Source organism: Trematomus bernacchii, unplaced genomic scaffold (assembly GCF_902827165.1).
Source record: "Trematomus bernacchii unplaced genomic scaffold, fTreBer1.1, whole genome shotgun sequence".
In the NCBI taxonomy this organism is placed as follows: Eukaryota; Metazoa; Chordata; class Actinopteri; order Perciformes; family Nototheniidae; genus Trematomus; species Trematomus bernacchii.
Window position 1 is genome coordinate 14198406 of NW_022987727.1, and position 17763 is coordinate 14216168.

At 40.5% G+C, this 17763-nt stretch overlaps 2 protein-coding genes across 2 annotated transcripts; one reads left to right on the plus strand and one right to left on the minus strand.

Moving 5' to 3' along the window:
• Positions 1 to 823: 823 nt before the first annotated feature.
• On the minus strand, positions 824 to 9556 carry mmp23ba (matrix metallopeptidase 23ba). The gene is made up of 8 exons (XM_034144628.1): positions 9246 to 9556; positions 5093 to 5229; positions 4313 to 4452; positions 3674 to 3841; positions 3422 to 3586; positions 2238 to 2348; positions 1210 to 1336; positions 824 to 1127 (listed from the first exon to the last, which is right to left on the minus strand). Exons 1-8 carry the CDS (start codon positions 9369 to 9371, stop codon positions 953 to 955), a joined length of 1149 nt encoding a protein of 382 aa, XP_034000519.1. The 5' UTR covers positions 9372 to 9556; the 3' UTR covers positions 824 to 952.
• A 1186-nt stretch (positions 9557 to 10742) lies between these two features.
• Positions 10743 to 16116, plus strand: ubiad1 (UbiA prenyltransferase domain containing 1). Its single transcript, XM_034145426.1, has 3 exons — positions 10743 to 10944; positions 13231 to 13833; positions 15077 to 16116. Exons 2-3 carry the CDS (start codon positions 13275 to 13277, stop codon positions 15562 to 15564), a joined length of 1047 nt encoding a protein of 348 aa, XP_034001317.1. The 5' UTR covers positions 10743 to 10944; positions 13231 to 13274; the 3' UTR covers positions 15565 to 16116.
• Positions 16117 to 17763: the final 1647 nt, after the last annotated feature.

The following is a 17763-nucleotide window of genomic DNA, read 5'->3' on the forward strand; positions in this document are numbered from 1 at the left end:
TAAAATGTCAGTAATATTCTACATGTATGTGTCTTATAATTGGCGGGACTATTTAATGTGATCACGCCAAACGAGTCGCTTTTAGCTCAGCGGTTGTGACGCCCTGCGACTGATTTAGTGCGTTTATAGCCTAACGATAGATTTAACTTCTGGTGATTGCATTGACGCTGTCAACATCACAAAGTGGTGTTGATATGTGGAGATTATCCTGCTGAAAAATATCCCATTGCTTATTGTCAAGGTACCCATTTGCAAATCTGGGTCGGTTTACAAAAAAACGTTATCAATGCACCACTCTATATATTCTCCAACTCGGTTTATATCTTCTGAACTTAGCTACAGTAACATCTAATTAGTTCCCGTTTTGCTTGGTCACTCCAAGAACCCCTGGTTGGCCTTGGACCATAACTGCCTTAAGCGGCATTAAAATGTTACGAAACAAAACGTCTCTGCGCTGAAGTTGCCATTGTGTTTCTATGGCGAGAGCCTCTGCAAAATTGTTGCCTTTCATTGCGCTCGAAATACAATTTATTTATACTTTGACCTTGTTTGCTGCTGACCTTTTGTTGTGAAACCAATCAGATGTTGTTTTTACGGCAAGGCTCTGCGCTCATGTGAATGCCGTTTTGGAAGCAAGAGCTTTGAAGAAATCCTGGCTAACCATCTTATGGCACCAAATCGAGGTACTAGAAAAAAAGCTAGTTTCAGAAATAAAATGCATGTTAAACCCCTCCTCATAAACCCCAGAGTAGACTATTTTCCCAAACAACTGACAAGCGCTGTTTGAATCTTTTATATCCTCGAACAAAATGCAAACCAGAACTACTTGTCACAGAACTTTTATTCTTTTCACAAAACCAGTTCACACATTGACAATAGACAGTTGTATGTGAAAGATACAGAAGAAATATGTGCCCTAGTGAGTGAAGTCTCCTTGTGTGCGCGGAGGCCTTTAGAAGCGCACACGCACTCTCCACGAGTAGTTTGTGAGAACTTTGTCCTTTTTCTTCACAACGCAGGTGTACGTGCCTTCGTTGATGGCGTTGGCCACTATCGTGATGTGGTCGTCTTTCAAGGAAATGTAGTTTGGGTGAGAGAACTCCAGCAGCTCCCCGTCCTTGTACCAGCTGAAACAGGAGAAAGGTGTTAGATGGCGCTCATTCTTTTATATTATAGGTTAGGTGAGGTGGACAGAAAACAAATACTCACTATACTTGTCCTTTCTTCGATGCTATTTTCTTCCCACAACGAAAAGTGAGTTTCTTGCCCTCAACCACCAGCTTGTGTTTGGTCCTCCGTGCCGCCGGGGTGGGAGCCACAGTGGGGAAAGGAAATTCTGAAGAGAGAAACACTTAAGCCGATGCTTCAAAAAAAGACACAAAAACATCAGTCTTGATGATCTTAAAATGATCCTGACCAATCATCTTGAGAGTAATCAAAAAAGGATTATCCTGCACCTCTGTGTACTCCGTCGTCTGGAGATGTGACAACTTTCCCTCACCGAAACTCGGTCCAAAAATGTGATACAAACGTGATCACGTGAAACACTGTGCTTTTCACAATGCCTTACCTGCGGTCGTCTTATCAATATAATCTCTCCCATCTGGTTTCTTACAAACACAAAGTCAGCTTTAAAAACATTTGCTCTTGATAATGCCACAAAAATCCAAATTGACCTTGTGTGTCTCTAACCCTCAAGCCACAGTCTGAAATTCCAGCGGTTTGGAGTCACTCAGGAATTTTCCACAGCCGTACAACGTCTCCCAATCAACAACGAGGAACAGATTACTGTGAGCCAGGAATCGTATCCTCTTGCCTCTCCCCGCACTGTCCCTTGTTGCTGACAAAAATCTCCAAAAAGCCACAACAATCCATTGGCCGGGATTGTTTTAAAGGAGCCATTTCCTGTTGTGCAACTGGAGGCCTGTGCAACCCACAATACATATATTCTAGTTTATGCTGTCAGACAGTTGATGGGTTATCAATATTGGCAGCAATTAAAAGATACTTGCTCTAAAACCAACATTTTCTCCCTGGAGATGATGGTGTACTCCAGGATTTAACAGAATCTCCTCCAAGAGCAAGTGTAATCTCCTTTCAAATATTGCAACCCCCACCGCTGCTCTGCGTGGCTAAACCTGTTGGACCCCGTTGCTCCATTGGCAAACGCTTCACAGCAGCTCGTAGAGCTGCTCAATTGAGGGAAAACTCTCTGTTTGACTGCTGCTGTCTCTTACCGTAACAGAAATCACAGCTGGAGGGGCAGTGCTTCTGCATCAGCCTGCGCTTACTGTCGCAATAGCCTTTCCGAGCCCAGGCAGGACAGATAAATAACCGGTCCAAACATCCTGGAAGAGAGGGGGGGGGTAGGAGGATCAGACAAGTCAGCAAGTCTCTAATCTACTTTTTGTTCCATTGAAAATTACTCACCATAATGACTCGAGAGTACTTTTATACAACATTCATTAATGCCAATTCAGTGTCAGTCGTCAGAAGCAAACACTGTGGTCTAAATTCTGGTTGGTTGTGGGCAAAAATGGAATAACTGATTTGTACAGCTAGTTCTTTAGCTGCATAAGATGTACATTTCTAATGCCGGGATTGGACCACATGTATTTATTATCATTTTGCCATTTGAGGGGGATTACTTAAATGCTTGAATCCTTGCCCTGACTTTGCTGGAAGACAGTCATAGCTTACCGTCTTTCATGACTCTAATGAGCAGGAGAATGGAAAGGAAGTGCCAGAGACTGACCTCACTGTTAGCTAATAGCATCAACAACATCATTCCTGTTTCGATTGGCATGTTAAAGGTCTAACGCCCAGTAGTCAAACTGCTGTGAAACTTTTAATATGATGCACCATTGCTCTGTCAGGGTGGGCTGCTCTAAGAAGCCATTGGCAATGGACCTGACGACGATAAGCATCTGGGGAAGGGCAAATATTTTGGGTGTTGTTTCTGGGCATATTGTTGATTAGCAACCTGAGACGCAATAGTTTAGCTCGAGTTAAGATAAACTATCTAAGAATTTGATTCTTTCACAAGTTCCCAGTTTAAACTGAGTCTGACATTTTTTATCGAATTGGCATTTCGACCAATGCACTCCACGGCAGGGCAGACTGCCATTTTTGCTCTCCATACGTACTGTTTACGGGCTGCGTCTGCTCAAAATTGATTGGTCGATTCTACAAAACCGAAAATAGAATGCCTCTGATACATATTTCTAACGGATATCCGTTAATATATCTCGTAGAGATTAGTCTGATCCCAGCATGAGAAGTTGTTTTGTTTCTTTAGGTCTTGAGCATGTTTTTCACCTTTTGGATGAATTACAAAATGTCTTCACGACCAAATATCTCCATTTGCCTTTGACTTGAAGAGCTTTTCTATTTGTGTTCTGGAAGAAAAGTGTGAACTTACCGTAGAGGCGGTGAATACCCCACACCTCATCCTGTGTGATGAGCTTGCGCCCAGTCAGAGTTGCATTCAGGTGCATTATGGATTTAGGGTTCAATGAGTGCATGAGTCCCAGTACGTGGCCAATTTCATGAGTTGCCACATGGACAAGATCCGTCAGCCAAACACCTGCAACATGGATACTTTTGGTTATTTTCTGCGTCAATCACCTTACAGGTTAAATATTAGCAGTTTGAACATAATGGAGACACATGCCTTTCTTCCAGCTAAAGCGCATGTTTCCTAGAATCCAGTACTCGTGGTCGTCGAAGTGGATCTCGCCTGTTGACGGGAAGAATGCGTGCGCCAATTCTCCTGTGATGCCATCGAAACAATGGTGCAAGTAAGACTGCAGACAGTCTGTGTGGTTGACGGGATAGAAGCCTGCCAAGACAGAGGGAGAGAGACATACCTCAGAGCCGAGGAGGGAAGCCCTCACTCCATTATTTATGCTCTGTGACAACAGCAGGGGGATGATGTATTACAAAAGACAGAGCTCATTTCTTTAGCCTTCCCCCCGCAGGATGACAACCATTCCTCTTGCTGTCACTGAGAATTTATGCAGGACCCTGGAGCTTGAACCCCCGGGGTTGGATAAAGCATAATTTAGACTGCTTTACCATGGGCTGACATATTTGGTGGTAGTTAAGAATTAATTTTTTTCATTTAGAAATATGAATCATGCTGAAATAAGTTTGGTAATATAGTCGTGTTGGTGTGATTTAAGACGTTTGGAGGCAAGGAGATTTCTGGCCTGACAACACAGAGAGAAAAACGATAACGACTAAGCAGTCTGGAGCGCGGAGCCAAGGGAAATCTGTTGGGGATTGATGCAGCCACATGCCGAGTACCCACCAATCTTAATGTCTGCTTCTTGGTCACCTGGCACCTCTCTGAAGGTAAACGGCGAGACGTCGCTCCACGCGCCAAAAGCCTTGGCAATGCCTCGGCGCGTGTCGCTGGCATTTATCAAGTTTGTAGGGAAGGAGAGCAACCTGCTCAGAAACAAAACGGCTTCATGTAGTTATTAATGGACTTCTACAGCGGAGAGAACTGCCAAAATACAATGGCTACTGTTCACTCAATTCCCACAAGCACTGCAAGTACAGCTCCATTACTTTATATTATATCTCGGATAGTGTGAGACTGATGTGGATTCTTTTAAATCCAGTATTGATCATAGAGTTTCTATAATGAAAGAGTTGAAGATAATATTTTACTAATTCAAGAACAACTGAAATGTGGCTACTGTCCACTAAGGCTGGATCACCAAAGCCCAGTGATCACACCTTTCTAAAACACATCTTTTTGAATGGGGGAATCCTTTCTTTATAGCTCCAAAGAAACTAAATGCCTCTGGATCTTCTCCAAACATTAGATGTAGCACAATCCAAGATTAAAACCAAGTAATTGCTTTATCATTAACTTTTTTTCTCACAAATGCAAGCAGAGTTGTGGTTGTATAGTGGTCCTTTTAAGCTCTGTTACACATCATGACTGACATTAGATGAGAAGATATTGACACAGTCGATGGCAGTGTTTTCCTGCAAAAACCAACACCAGTCTAACTCACTCCATTTTCTACAACTGTACTTTGCTGTTGACTTGACTAAAGGAAGAATTGTAAAGGCATACTTGTATGTTAGCTTGAACTCGTCCCATTTGAGCTTCTCCGGGGTGAGGGTGTAGCGCTTGTTCCTGGAGAGGTGAAGCACTTGTGACCGGGCCTCTTTGCGGATCCTGATGAGCAGCACAGTGGTGTAAGCTTCTTCCTTGGACAAAGAAAAACCTTTAATTAATCAATTTACTTAGGAATATAGTTAGGACATTAAAACACCTTATGCTGTAGGGATTAGCATGGAGTAAGCTTCCAAAATAATTCCATAAACTAAATGATTTGCCAGATTAATGCGTATTGCAATCCCTAGAAAGGGTTTTACTTTTGATGCTGCTGGCATTAGACTCCATTAGTAACCTTGACAGTTACAACTGCACTCAGTTGTTTTTATTTCACTAGCTTGTATCTGAATTTTACACATTCATCTTTCCTGTGAGGGCATTCCATCTTATGGAAACGGGATGTGGTCAGCAGTTAAAGTGCTTTCCGAACATAAGTATGATTCTTTTCGCAGATAAATTGTGTCTAATGTCCCTTAGGGGATGGGCAACATCAACTCCAAATCATCCCACCTGGATTCTGCGATATTTATTTAGTTTTATAGGTGATTTTATTAAGTGCTTTCATAAACATTTTGTGACTGAAGTTAAGTTGTGGTTTGCTTTGGCTGTGATATTCCAGTAAGTGAATGCACCAGTAGATCAAGTCTATAACTTTTTACAAAGATGGATTTCAGGTAATAAATCCACTTTCCAACAGTTATTGGGAGCTCATTCTGTGCGTGAGTGCAGGGAAGGCTTTCTGTTTATTATTAATACATTTAAGAAGACAACTGCCCATGTATCCTGAATCTTGTTTTCTTTACAACCTTAAATGTTTCATAAAATTAGTCATAGGATGCCTAAGGAGAGCCTGCTAACAACAGGTTGCAGTATGAATGTCTTCGAAGGCAGACAATCCACAAAGCGTGTTTATCTTCCAGTGTTTGGCCAGATGTGTAGAGGTGTGAAAGTAGTCTCAATCTCAAGCCTCTTCATTTTGTTCATAGAACTACTGCCAGCCCTTTTGCAGTGAACAAACCTAATCCCTTCAAGTAGAGACCAACAGAAAGTGTGCGATTTTATCCCCATTAGTCATCGCAAAATCCCTCATCTGTACAACAGCCGGCTTTTTGCCACATTGAGTCCAGTCGGAACAGTTAATAATGCTATTGCCTGCAAAAAACATACAGATGAACGAAATCTCTGCAATGTCCCAAAGAGCTGTTGTGTAGCTCAATGTGGGTGTTAGCCAGTGTTGGGTAGCCAATCGAGGAAATGCAGTTTTGGCACTTGGCTTTAATTTATTTTTCAGCACCATAGGTTGTCTGAAATCACGTAAAAAGTGCGAGTTCTTCAAGGATACTGAGCCACCGAGGCCTAATGGTTTACACTTAACTTGCTTTGCCTGCGGTCCACCTTTACAAAATGCTTGGAGGCCAGGGCCCAGTTAATAACATTGATTATATGTTGCTGTTGTTTTTTTAAGTACAAGCTCTTATGGTCTATTTTATCCCATTGTCACTTATTTATTTAAATAGTGAATTAGAAAATGTTTAGCTGGCCAACCCAGACACCCTGTCTAGCCCTCGGGCCTTAAGTTAAGTAACACTGTTGTATACAATCATACAACTCTATAATGAATACACTAGAATACAAATCAGTTTAATGGAGTTTAATGCAGTGGTTCCCAAACTCTTGGTTTGCAAGACGATTTAAAGGAGACATGAGCAACACAAATTTGTTTCTGTTACAAGAAATGATACAAAAGTTGCTGACTTTTTTTATGAATCTTAAAGGGGACCTATCATGCAAAATGCACTTTTGTACGTCTTTTATACATGAATATGTGTCCCCGGTGTTCCAGGGAACTCACCAAGTGTCAGAAAACACAACCCTCTCTATTTTCCTCCATACCCAAATCTCTAAAAAAGGGGCTGCAACGGATCTGATAAAAACTGATCCAGATTTGGACACTGTCCTGACGTCAGGACAGTGGCACTACGGCTATTGGGCCAACTCCACCAATCAGGAGGAGACAGCCACGGCCATTGCCGTTCGAAAGCGCTGGAGACGCTGTAGTACATATGCCAGGCCTGTAGATGGTGCTGTTCTGCCCTTATCTGCCCTTACAAACACAGAGCTAAAAAATTTCAAATTGAGCAAAATGAGGCATGGCTAAAATGCATGATCTGTTTGGTATTTTGCAAAAAGAAAAGTATAAATATGCCTTATATAGGTATGGTCCTACACTATATTATTCAAATATAGCATGATAGGTCCACTTTAAGCAAATTTGATAGTTTGTCGTCTTTCACAACACAATCCAAATATAGCAATTAGCAAAGAAATCTCTTTCAACTATTGGACCTATGCAACATATGCTCCAGTGCGTGTTTTCTAACTGAAGGAAAAGTACTGAAGATGGAGAAAAAACATCAAAGTCCCTCCCTTCACTTTGTATTCTACACCCTGTCCTCAGGTTTCTGTTCCTGCTTCGCCCAGTCAAGACAAAAAGATGCAGTACTTCCTTAATTTCCTTAAATAGTGAAGCAGGGGCAGGCAGTCTGGCACACTGTCCCACACTGCTGTTGAACTTGATGGCCTCTCTTGCTCTGATGTTAAATATAATGTTTCTGTATTACATTATACACATCCTGGTCATTGTTTTATACAACAGTTGCTTCCCTGACCTCAGCTCACACACTGGAGCCTCGTGCTCCGTGATTTATGAGGTGTTTAATGTAGTCAGGCCAGCAAAGTTCTTTCTGTGTCCTGTCTTGTTATATTCACTGCAAATCTAATCCCCCTCTTTGGCACAAATAGAGATGAGCTGTAAACCGTGACGGCCGAAACAAATGTGCTAGACTAAACCTTGAAGCCAGTGGTGAGTCTGGGGGCACAACATGGAATCCCGGAGGATCCCGGGGCGAGTCTGGAAGACTTTATCTCAGAGACCGTTAAAAAAAGGGGATAAAGATTTTCTCCTTAGTTTTAGCGAGTCAAGAAAGGTGATTTTCTGTATAAAACCAAAAAGGGAAATTCTGAATATATAGCAGATTGCAGGTATACAAAACTGATTGTCGACATTGGTAGAAAAGAGTGTTAATGAATATAAATACTTTGTTTTAATGCATTTTTGATACTTTTCTAGATTTTGAACCCTGTTATAGTGCATTTTTTCATTACACATAAGCGAAAACACATTTAAAATGTAATTAACTGAACCATTTAGAGTCTTTTAAATTATGCCTTAATTCATTCGGTTAGCCTTTGAGGAGTTTATCTCAGGCAGTTATGTAATCCTCCACAGCAGTCTTGTTGATGGACGCAGAATGAGTGTGTGGCAAAGAAAATGACATAAAACTATCCCTTAGGCTCTGCATCGGGTGGCTGGCTGGCAGTGTGGAGCAACACATTTATCTAATTCATTGACAAATATTACTGTTCGGTTGCCTAATCTAATTATGGAATCCAACTCCTCCATTTTAACACAGCATCAATTAAATCTGATGCTTAAGTTAATGCCTTTGCTATGACTAACGGATTTCATGAGAAGATATTATTATGCAGAACTCCCGCATAATAAAAGTGTGAATGATGCAATTGCTACTTTGAAAAAAACATTTACTCTGTTAAGTTGACAACCTGTCACTAATGACCAACTTAATAAAAGAAAAAGGTATTTCTTAAATGTTATATTACTGACCAGCTTGTATACACATGATAAAGAAAATCACTAATCCTGATATATCTTTGGTGAATTTGTTGTATAAAGGATCCACCAAGTACCATTCTATCAATTTCAACATCATTCAAACTCACTACTGTTTTAGTGCCAGACTGTGAATGAGTTGATTTACAAAAGTTGGTTACTATTTGGAATAGGCCTATGCCGAATTTAAAATCAGTCTTTAATTATTACAAATCATTTCAAAATGTTACGTTTGAACCACCAAGCTTCACATAAACCTATGGGTAAATATTAAGTCACAGAAATGTGAATGAAGTTTGGTGTGGTGTTTTTTTAAACGATTAAAGGAAGTCACAACCTTAATCACAAACCAGACATTATATTGGACTTCACAGAGTCAGTCCCACTGTTATCATGAGGCGGTCACTCACAGCATACCTCTAACCTCCAGGAGGGGAACGCGGTGGTTGGTTGCATCCCGAGGCTGAGCAGCGCGGCGGCCAGCAGAGGAGCGAAGCCCCAGACGCTTCTGCGTAAACTTCTGCGAGTCTGACAGCACACCATGGCTGCGATTTACACCTCCAGAAACCCACACAAAAAACAATAATCCCTCAGTGAAGACTACACAGGTTCACCATCTACTCTCTGGCCATTGCGCGCGGTGTGCGGCAGCGCAGTGGAAGATGCGGATCTTGCGGAGGAGAGGCGCAGACTGCACCAGCACCAGCAGCTCTGCTCTCTTCCGCACTGTGCGCCTGCCAGAGGGCTGGTTTCATATTACTGCGGATGGGGCAGGGGGTCAGTGTCGAGACGATCTAATGAAAACCAAACCACTTGTTGCAAACCACTGTCTGGATCTCAGTTAAAGCGGAATCAGATGCTTTTTTTTAACATGATTTTTTGAGGTTTATGCAATTCTCCTGAGGGGGAAAAAAAGTTTAGTCTTCTCTCCTTATCCCTCTGTCTGCACAACAAATCAAAACAGGACATCCTCCTCTATTACACAAGTTTCTGCCACACATGCAAACAACAAATGACTTCTAATCAAATCCAGTTTAGCATGAAACTACATAACACACAAACAGAAGAGCATATGCAGTTTATTTTCCTTTTAACTTTCTTCCAAGCGATTAAAAGCATTTGTTGTTTTGCAAAACGTTGCACTTGTGTCTCCTTTCACTTTGCAAGTGTTGCAAGGAGCCACTGCGAGTATAGATTGCTTGCATTGGCATTGCAGAGGGGATTAAGGGGAGTAGGGATTTCCGGCACAGTTTCACATACTTTTAAGGTGCATGGAGAAAGGAAAAAGTCTGGATAAGTAAAACTCCAGGAACACTTGTAGTATCCAGAACCTCTTTATTTTATTACCTCTTAAAAGTTGATTTATTTTGGACTCTAGGCTGCATGTTGGGTGACAGTCTTGAAGTACTTATGCACCAAAGACTCCTCCACTCGTGTGCACTCCACTGCATTTTACATGGCAAGTTCTGACCCATGTATTAATGTGCACATGGGCCACAACTGGAATGTGTCCCATACTTGTGGTTCAGTCAATTTCTTTTTAAATCTTATGCCTTGTAAATGACAACTCATTAGAAATGATTGACCTGAATCCAATATATTGTATTTCTGGGAAGATAGTAGAACAATGTCTAAGAAGATGTGATTATTATTTGGACCCAGGGTGGTCAAAGTATGTATTAGTATTATTATTATTATTATTATTGTTTTATACAGCTTAGTTGTTGGCATTAGAAATAAAAGACAAAATAGTGCAAGAAAATAGCTTTATTTGGGGTAGGCTTAGCCTATGTCATAAAATGGGTCAAATTAGTGATTCTTTTTTATTGAACTATTTATTGTGTCGTGCCAAATTGTTTGTAGGAACAATAAGCAAGTCGGAACCACTATACGAGAAACGGTTTCTTCGGCGGATACACGGAGTTGCACTTGTGTCGGAGGAAATGGCGCCCGTCGTCACCATGGTCAGGCGCAGAAGGGTTTACAGTTGCCAACCAGTCAAGTCCCCTCGAAATTGATATGTCAGATATGTAACTGCCTCTCGTTCACCGGGCTCAGAAATATGTTTTTAAGTGGAGAGAGACCCAGCTTGTGTCGGAAGTTGAAGACATAACCGGTAAGAGTCAGACATTTCCTCTCTGCTAGCTCAGCGGCTAACAGTTAGCTGTAATCCCCTAATCTGAGCAGCTATTCAGGCGGAGGTGGTTGACCCTCCCCGGCACGGTGTCCTTATCCAGTTGGCAAGGGTGTTGGTTTCCCTAGATAGCAGTTTCTTTAGGATTTGATTCTAGGTGTTTTTTAACAAAATGCCACGTGTATTTATTGGCAAGCTAAACAGACAGTCACAGTTTGTCCTGCATTGAAAACAGCCACTTAAGTAGCAGAACCGATACTGTAACGTTAGTCAGTGTTTTACATTGCTGCAAGTTTACCAGCCTGTCCCTGTCTACCGAGTATACCTGCGGTAGACTTCACAGGCCTGCTGGAGCAACATCTGACATGCAATCAAAACTCACTCTTATATATTGTATTTACTTTGTATTTCTTTTGAACATAGGTGACTTTTAACAGGGCGTCTGCAAGTGCTGGAGAAGTCTTACCTACATCAAATCAAACAATTTAAAGAAAATATTGTTAAATATAAAGCGGATTCTGCATTTATTTTTCTATTAATATTATTCTTCATGGCATTGATACTGAATTATTAATGTCTAATGGCATTGATTATTTGTTATTTCGAGACAGTTTTTCATTATATTACTGACAGGATCCTTGTTGTTTTTTTTCCTTACAGTGGTGAATATTGACATTTTTCCTGGGCTTATAATATCTATCAATGAGGATATGATACCTGCATTTTTGTATCAAGACCAAAACAATACTTTTATCCCAACGTTAGTGTAGTAAAAGGATGTATACACAATGTAACCCTATCATTATTTAACAAACGTCAAACTCCTCAATGCATCTGTATTAGGGATTTGCATCTCCATCACTGAGGCCGATACGATGCGCATCTCGATACGTTGCCAACGATACGATACATTTGAAGCACCGGGCGATGCGATACGATACGATTCACCCCTGTTGCGATACAGTTCGATACGATTTGATTCAACATTATGCAATACGATGCAATTCAACAACACAATGAAAAATAATGATACAATTCAATATGGTACGACAGAGGATTTTTTAAAATTCCTTATATCCAGCAAATCATACATTAACAAAAAAGTGCTGCGCAACCATTATGCTGTTTCTTTTTTACCTTAAAAAAAACAAAAAACACTTGGACCTTTCACAAACAGGCCTTTTCACAAGTCCTTAGTAATAGTGTTCTCTCTCTCCAGAGTACAGTACAATTTTATAACATCTCACAATTAAACAATTTAAGGATGCATTGCCTAGGATTAACAATGTGCAAATAACAACTATCATAGTGCAATGCCCATACAACTGCCAGCCTGATGTGCTTAACACTCATCCATAGGCTAACTCACCAGTGAGCAGAAAGCAGTGGTTTCTATATGAACAATAAAGAATACAAATAACCTCTCACAAACAGGTATCTCATAACTGCTTACAATTGTAAGGAAGACATTTAAACTATTATTGGCAGTCACAGGCTGTTGTAAACTAACCACCACTCTCTCTGACATAACACCTCACTCAGTGATTTCACTCATATGTCTAACTTTCAGGTTTTTCTTTTCAGCCGCAGACCCCATGTCGCCTCTTTATGTGCGTCACTAAGTTCCTCGTACTACTTGTGTACTTTAAAGCGGCACAGCATCGTTTACAATTTGCTTGCGATTGGTGAAGTTGTCCGTCTTTCTTGAAAAATCCGAAGTGTTGCCAAACGTTTGATTTGTAGGTATTTTTCGGTGCGGAGTGTATCTCTTTCTCCTCGACTTCCATGTTTCTTGATAACTGTGACGCGACTTTCGGCCTCCGTAGTGGCGAAGCAAAGATCAAAGATCGTCTCTGCTGAGTGCTGACAAAAGTGGATGAGAGGATATTATATGAATGAATCGTTTTTTGTACCGATGCAAAGACGCTACAATCGATGCATCGCGAGTTCAACCCAAACTGTAGCCGATGTGCACTCTTTCAACTGGTGCACTCGTATTTTGAACGTTTATGCCGGTGCACCGATGCGAATCGGTGAATCTTAACATCCCTAATCTGTATTCATTCCGAAATTATGATAATTTGAAATCTAACGTATACTCCATATTGTCCGTATTTTAGATTAGAAAATATCAAGCATTTGTGATACCAACCTACAATATTTGACACCTTTCTGCACGACATTCTTCTGGTACAATATCTGTCAAGGCTGTGGTGGGTTTTGCACCATCAACTATTTTGTAATTTTGTCGATGATTTGCTGTTACAGGAACACCGGAGACGTTGCTGCTACTGTAGACTCCTTGCAGAGGAATGGCCAAAGAGCTGAAACAAAGCAGGGCAGAGACATTTGTGCTGGCTGGATCGAATGGTCACAATGGCCAACAATGGCAGACTGGTCTGAGTGACTTCAACCATCCTCTGGGCCCTGACCACAAGTCCAGGATGTCCCGCGTTGCTTCCGATGTGAGGCTCAAGTGTGCAGCCTACGTGCTGGCCCTGAGGCCGTGGAGCTTCAGCGCCTCGCTCACACCGGTGGCCCTCGGCGGCGCCTTGGCGTACAAGCTGGAGGGCTCCGTGGACTTGGTCATCCTCATGGTGTGCGCGGTGACCGTCCTCGTGGTCCACGGGGCGGGGAACCTCGTGAACACCTACTATGACTTCTCCAAAGGGATTGACCACAAGAAGAGTGATGATAGGACTCTGGTGGACGAGATCTTGGCACCGCAGGATGTTGTCATGTTCGGAGCGTTGTTGTACTCTTTGGGCTGCTTGTGTGCCACTCTGCTCTATTTCCTGTCAACACTCAGACTGGAACACTTAGCCCTTATTTACTTCGGGGGATTGTCCAGCTCTTTTTTATACACTGGAGGTGAGTAAAATATTGCCATGAATATCTTGGGACTATTTCAGAGAACCTATATATAAGTGGTATTTCAAAACAGTACATGTTGGTGGCACCAGGCTGCTTTGTAAAAACCTTGTGTATGGAGCCATGGAAGTGGTCACTGTCATGTGATGGTACCAAAGGGTGGGTTGTTTTACCCCTTTTTTAGGCAGTCTATGTATTTTGTCACTTATATGTTACATTTCTTCGTAAAGTGAAGTGCAATTCGAGTCCCTATGAATGGTGTGAAGAATTTCATTTAGAAAAACATATTGCATCATTTTCAAATGATTCGATGCAATCCAGGGCAACATTTCTTTTGGTTTGTTTTTACCTACAAATATTGTATTTAAAAAGTCCTAGGGGAACTGTATTGCACTGATGCAAATAACGTTCAGTTTTACCTGTCTACTCAACCTGTGAAAATAACATTCTTCTATGGTGCTTTGTAACAATAATTATGTCACTAGGGTTATTTCCAGCTTGGGCTTTTTATATCTATAAATATGATCTAACCCTGCATTTCATCCTGGGGTTGTGGAGTTTTTAAAAGAAGTGGTTTAGCAGGAAGAATTCAAAGATAATATTTAAAGCATTATGGGCAGTGGTTAATAAAGTACTCAGATATTTTACTAAAGTTAAACTAGTAATACCAAAGTATAGAAATACTATGTTATAAATACAAGTCCTGCATTCAAACTCTTTCAGAAAGATTATAATTATTCATCATTTAAATGTTGCGCCTGCTAACTGTTAATACAATGTAATACTTGCTGGGTAGTTTAATCTATAATAATACATAAATGTATTTAAAAACATATTTGTATCAATAATCTAAATGAGTAAAGCTGTCAGATAAATGTAGTGGGGTAAAAAGTACAATATTTCCCAATAGACGTAGTGGAGTAGACGCATAAAGTGGTATTAAATGGAAATACTCAAATAATAATTAACACACACTTTGACTTACAGAATTTTTACTTGGTTACATTCCACCACTAATTAAGGGACTTATCAAGATAGATTTTTGTATTTTTTAGCATTAGTGTAGTTGTTTTTGAGGCTAATTTGTACCATAAATGACTATTGAATGCCTGGATTTGTACTTATGTATAAATGAGGAAGTGAAAATAAACACTACGCCTCTACATCCAGGTTTTGGTGCCTCCTTGTTAACAAACACAAATAAAAAGATTAAATGTGTCTTCTGTTTACTTGTCTTCTGCAGGCATTGGCCTCAAGTACGTGGCCCTGGGAGACGTGGTGATCCTCATCACCTTCGGCCCGCTGGCGGTCATGTTTTCGCACGCGGTGCAGGTGGGCTACCTGTCGGTGCTGCCGCTGGTGTACGCCATCCCTCTGGCCCTAAACACGGAAGCCATCCTGCACAGCAACAACACCAGAGACATGGACTCTGACAAGCAGGCGGGCATCGTCACGCTGGCCATCCTCATCGGCCCCACACTGTCCTACGTCCTCTACAACATGCTGCTCTTCGTCCCCTACGTGCTCTTCTGCCTCCTGGCCACCCGGTACACGATCAGCATGGCGCTGCCGCTGCTCACGCTGCCCATGGCCTTCCCCCTGGAGAAGCATTTCCGCAGCCGATGCTACGCCAAGATTCCCCAGAAGACGGCCAAGCTCAACCTCCTCATGGGAATTTTCTACGTGTTCGGGATCATTCTGGCCCCTCCCGGCAGCCTGCCCTCACTGTGATTGAACTAGCTTTGATATCTTCACATTTTGTCATTTTAACACAGACTAGTTCATGCACCTTTGTATTTGAACAGAGCTATCTGAGGGCTTTCAGTTGCGTTAATTTATTGACATATTTATATGTTGAACAGTTTTAGTTTAGGTTCACCTCTGTGACACTGAAGGCATAATCAGCTGTTGTTTTTGTCCAGTATTAAGCCTGCTGTAATGTGTTTTTTAGAGCTAGGAAACATTTGTATCATCTACAGCCAGACAATAAACTTGCAGTTGCCATATTTTGTTGCTGGTACCTAAAAAACATTAATGAATAAAATGAAATACACTATTCTGCATGGTACATGCTGTTCAATTTCTCATTGTAATTTTTCTTTGGAGAGACAAATAGTTTTTGGTTGGATTATAATAAAGATCACTGATGCTGATGACCCATGTGTCTGTTGTGGATTAGGGGGCACATTTCTTTCAGCCAAAATGAATTTGATATACAATATAACATGCAAACTGATGTTTAATACTGGTTTAATGACAAATGAATTAAACACTTTAAAATCACTTCTGATTTCCACAGTCACTACATTCTAAATTGGGATAAAGCAGCACTTTGATCTCCATCCAAATGTGGCTGTCAAATGGATTATAAATAGCACAGTGGAATAGAAGTTATTTTTGTTCAACCAAAAAATATAGGCCATTGTTTCACTGCCTCATTGCAACCTTTATATTCCTTCACAAAGACATTTCCTGTGTGTAGATGGAGGGATACAAGCAGCATACATACTTCAATGACAAAGCTCTACATTGGTATGTTCTTTGTCCACAAGTGACCACTTATAATGACACTTCCTTGTAGAAGCCACAGTATTTAATCTACATTAGTTTTGTTAAAACCTCTGACCTGTTCCTGTGTATTTCATTCTTTCAAGTTGTACGCCATTGTATATTTGTTTTATTTGTTACAAATACAACTGAGTCATTGAATTGAGCCAATATAGATCAAGTAGCCCATAAAGCAACACGATATATATATATATTTCAATCAAAGTTACAGTCCTCTTATTTAAAAGAAACCCTCTAGATCTGTGCAGCATGGCATTCGTCAGCAGGGGGCGGTATTGGTCTGAACATTGCATCAAGATATAGGTTAAAATGTTCAATTTTAGTCAAATTAACTTGTTTTATATAATTATATAAATGTGTATTTAATGTATGAAAACCTTTATAAATATACCACAACTGAAAACTTCTCTTTACTTCGGACCATTTCATTTTTTTTTCTAGACCTGTTTGTTGATTGTCACTCCTGTAAAATACTCTATTCTAATCTTAGTGTCATTTTGTGTTATCTCAGAAGTTATTAGGAAACTAGAGCAATAATACTCAGAAGCCGTATAAATCTATAGATTGTGTCCTATTCATTGTCCTTTATTCCTTCACTGCTTCTTGTAAACGTTAATTAATACTTTAATAATGTTTAATTGAAAAGCTTCATTTTAATAATTGTGGGTGCATACTGTAGGTTTCCACCCCCAACCCTAAGTCGTGGGCTGAATTAATTGGAAATTAGAAATAGCCACTCCCATGTTGTACAGATTGTTAATAGTTAATTACAATTCTGATAAACACTTTTGACATCAGCCTTTGTCTGTGTTTTAGAAAATACTATACAAAATAATAATAATAATAATAATAGTAATAGAGTAGAAGGATGGGCAAACCATGCCTTCTTTCACACTTTCACAGTAGGAGAGCACAGGTGTAGATCATTAAATTAATGATGGGCTGCATTCCATTTAGCTGCTTTCATATCAGGATCCAGGTTGTGTTAATGCTGGCTCACTCTCACGCTCACTGGGATACTTGGAATACAACGGAGCCATCATTAGGGTCATTAATAACACCTGTGCTTTTCCCACTATGCCTATTCAAGGGGAATTCAGAACAGTAACATAGCAATTTGATGGACTGTTTTGTACAAATGTTTATAAATAGTTTTTCTTATGCTCTTATTTCGTTTCATTATCACACTGAAAATGCATATGCAACAAGATACCGTACATCCAATTACCGCTATAACAGTATTGTGGCAAAGCATGCTTGTCTACCTGAGATTGTATTCTGTTAATTAAAATCAAACTTGAATTCAGAACTGTGTTTATTACGAGGAGCACATGAAGGCAGCATTAGTAGTGACGCAATGCA

Bases quoted from the DNA above. Each gene is read 5' to 3' on its own strand.
- mmp23ba (XM_034144628.1), bottom strand. From the start codon at position 9,371: ATGGTGTGCTGTCAGACTCGCAGAAGTTTACGCAGAAGCGTCTGGGGC. The intron at 5,230-9,245 runs GTATGCTGTGAG...TCTTTGTCCAAG, and splicing joins TCCCCTCCTGGAGGTTAGAG to GAAGAAGCTTACACCACTGT. The intron at 1,337-2,237 runs GTAAGAGACAGC...TTCTCTCTTCAG, and splicing joins CAGCTGTGATTTCTGTTACG to AATTTCCTTTCCCCACTGTG.
- ubiad1 (XM_034145426.1), top strand. From the start codon at position 13,275: ATGGCCAAAGAGCTGAAACAAAGCAGGGCAGAGACATTTGTGCTGGCT. The intron at 13,834-15,076 runs GTGAGTAAAATA...TGTCTTCTGCAG, and splicing joins CTCTTTTTTATACACTGGAG to GCATTGGCCTCAAGTACGTG.